We start from the raw sequence: 2,743 nt of genomic DNA on the forward strand, positions 1-2,743 counted from the left end.
AAATTTTTTTCCAAAAAAAAAAAAAAAAAAAAAACTTGGTTGTGATAAAATAAATACTTCCTCTGTCCTTTTCATGTGGCATCATTTTCTTTTTAGTCTGTCCAAAAAAAAAAGAAGTTACTTTACAATATTAAGAAACAATTTAACTTTAAAATTTCTCTTTTACTCCCAAGGCCTAGCTCGAGTGGCAAAAGGTGGAGGATTTGTGGCTTAGGTCACAGGTTCATGCCCCACACCATGCAAAGCAAAGCCCGGTATTTAAGTGGAGAAGGGTAGAGGGGCGGGCCCATTATCCACCGAGTTTAAAAGGCTGTGATTGGTCCAAAGGGCGGGTCAAAGACGGATTTCTCGGTCATAAAAAAAAAAAAGATTCACAACCACACCTATATCTAACAATTATTTTAGACCATAAGTTTCAATTCTTGTTTCTTAAAGATCGTACCAAGTCAAATGGTGTCACCTAAAATGGATCGAGGGAGTAGTTGAATAAGGATCCAATGCAAGCCTGGTAATTTGACTTTAAAATTTCTCTTTTATCCTTAGTAAAAAATGATTTACAACCATACCTATATCTAACAATTATTTTAGATCAAGTTTCATTTCTTTTTTCTTAAATATAGTATCAAGTCAAATGGTGTAACATAAAATGAAACAGGGAGTAGTTGAATAAGGATCCAATGCAAGCCTACTGGTAATAGTTTCGAGCAAAAGAGAAATACATAATTCCATGAAAGACGTCAAAGGGACAGGGGAGCAATGAGCACTACATTCAGTATTTTCTTCTCCTAAAACCAAATTAAAGTTTAATTTCAAGGAAGGAAACTTAACGCACCTCTTCGTCGTTCCAATTAAACATATCTGTACAACTGACAATGTCTAACTACTCCGAAGAACTCCAAATTTAGCCCAAACATGGCAGATTTTTCTTCACTGGATCAGGTTATACATTTCAACCAAAAAAAAAACAGAGGACTTCGCCGGAGATTCACAGAGGAGATTCGCCGGAGATTCGAAGAAGAAATCTATATATTCACAGAAGACCTATGCCGCAGATTCACATAGTAATTTAGGCTTTTGGGGGGTACAAGACGAGAGAGTAGTTTTGTGTGCGGAGGAAGTTTGTGGTTGTTGTTTCATGAGTAAGGGTGCGCGTGGGACCCAAGTCCACTTGCGGAGAGTGGGTTAATTTGTGTGGACGTAAATTTATACACGTGTAAATAAACGTATCTAAAGTTGTGGCTACTGATTTCGGATCTAATGCTGAATTTCTACTGGTTCACTGAACTTCCATAAATTTATAGGGTTGGTCCTTTGTATATCTTCTATTTTACATTTTTGGCCACAATTACAGGTGTTTAATCAAAATAAAAAAAAATGCATTCAAATCGAAAAACTAAATCAAATCGAATCCACAAAAAGATAGAGATAAGATCAACAAATGAAGCCTATATATAAATACTAGATTCAGAAGTCTATGCTAATGCACACCCAATATATGTTACTTTTTCTTTTAATTTATGTGACTTGAAAAGTCCATTTCAATGCAAAAAAAATGTTCACGATGTTCAGTAGCTTTTCGATGACTTCCCTTGCATTATCAGGAATGAGTCGTTTTGTTGCCGATTTTTAATATGACTTTTAGATATTCGAAGTTGGTACACTTATTGTAATTGTTAATACTATTGTTATTTATATACATTTATGCAATTTTCAAATACGTAAAAGACTAAAAAATTAAGATAAGACAAATTTAAATAAGTAAACCACACAAAAATTACAAAACTACCCTTGAAGTGCCAAAGCAAGCATGTTGATTTGTTGCCGCATGTTTTAACACTAAAAAGTGCCTTCGTAATGACAAGGAAACATGACAATGAACCAAAGAGGTGAAGCACCTCAATAGCTCAACTGTCTCTTCTTATATAAAAAAAACTAGAAAGCAATGGCCCGTGCCAGTACGGGCCCAATATTATTAAGTATTTTTTCTTTTTTTTTGTTAAATTTGTTTTTACGTGAAATTGGAGAAAAGAAATTTGATAGATCTAAGGTGGTGTTTGTTATGTAAAATGTTAATTTTTCTATATTTGATCAGTTAAAATCTTTGCAATATATTTTCTCTAGAATTTTTTTTTTCCTTTTAAAATGAGGAAATGATTTCTATAATAGAAGTATGAAAAAAAAAGTTACACATGATATTCTACATTGATAATGTCTTCCTCCGTTTTCAACCACACCTCATGTTTACCCCATAATATGGAGCTCCCCTCCATCTTCATCTCCACCACCACACACATCCCTACCCTCTACCTTCACCTCTTATAGTATTTGTCTAAATTATATAAAAATGCTTTTAGGATAATAATTTTTGCCAACCTATCAAAAACAAGAAAATAAATAAGAAACATATTTATTTTCCTAGAAATCATTTCTAAAATAATATTTTTAATCTTAACAAACACATCCTAAGTAATTATTAATCATATACTCATAGTATTGCATACTAAAAGTTGAGTACGCTCTCGATCCATGAATAGATGATAATTGTCAAATAATAAATTATTATACTCATGGAAACACTATACCATTAGATACTTAAAGCGACACTTTATACACATATAGAGTATTACTATTATATATTAGCGAAAGATGGTACATTTTTTTCAATAGTCATCAAGGTTCTTATTTTTAGTTTTTTTACCAAAACATATTACGGAATAATTTTATTAATTATATTTTAAAATTT

At 32.2% G+C, this 2,743-nt stretch overlaps 1 protein-coding gene across 3 annotated transcripts in view; it reads right to left on the reverse strand.

The window, feature by feature from the left end:
* The window catches only part of LOC102601920 (uncharacterized), a 30,354-nt gene extending 29,242 nt beyond the window's left edge, over nt 1-1,112 (reverse strand). For 2 of the 3 annotated variants that reach the window (XM_006365384.2, XM_006365385.2), the window contains exon 1: nt 833-1,112. In XM_006365384.2, the coding sequence (XP_006365446.1) occupies nt 833-856 (24 nt within the window). In that variant the 5' untranslated portion in view covers nt 857-1,112. The remainder of the gene's footprint in view (nt 1-832) is intronic. The other variant, XM_006365386.2, reaches the window with a different exon arrangement.
* Nucleotides 1,113-2,743: the final 1,631 nt, after the last annotated feature.

Source organism: Solanum tuberosum, unplaced genomic scaffold, assembly GCF_000226075.1.
Source record: "Solanum tuberosum cultivar DM 1-3 516 R44 unplaced genomic scaffold, SolTub_3.0 scf00541, whole genome shotgun sequence".
Taxonomy (NCBI): domain Eukaryota; kingdom Viridiplantae; phylum Streptophyta; class Magnoliopsida; order Solanales; family Solanaceae; genus Solanum; species Solanum tuberosum.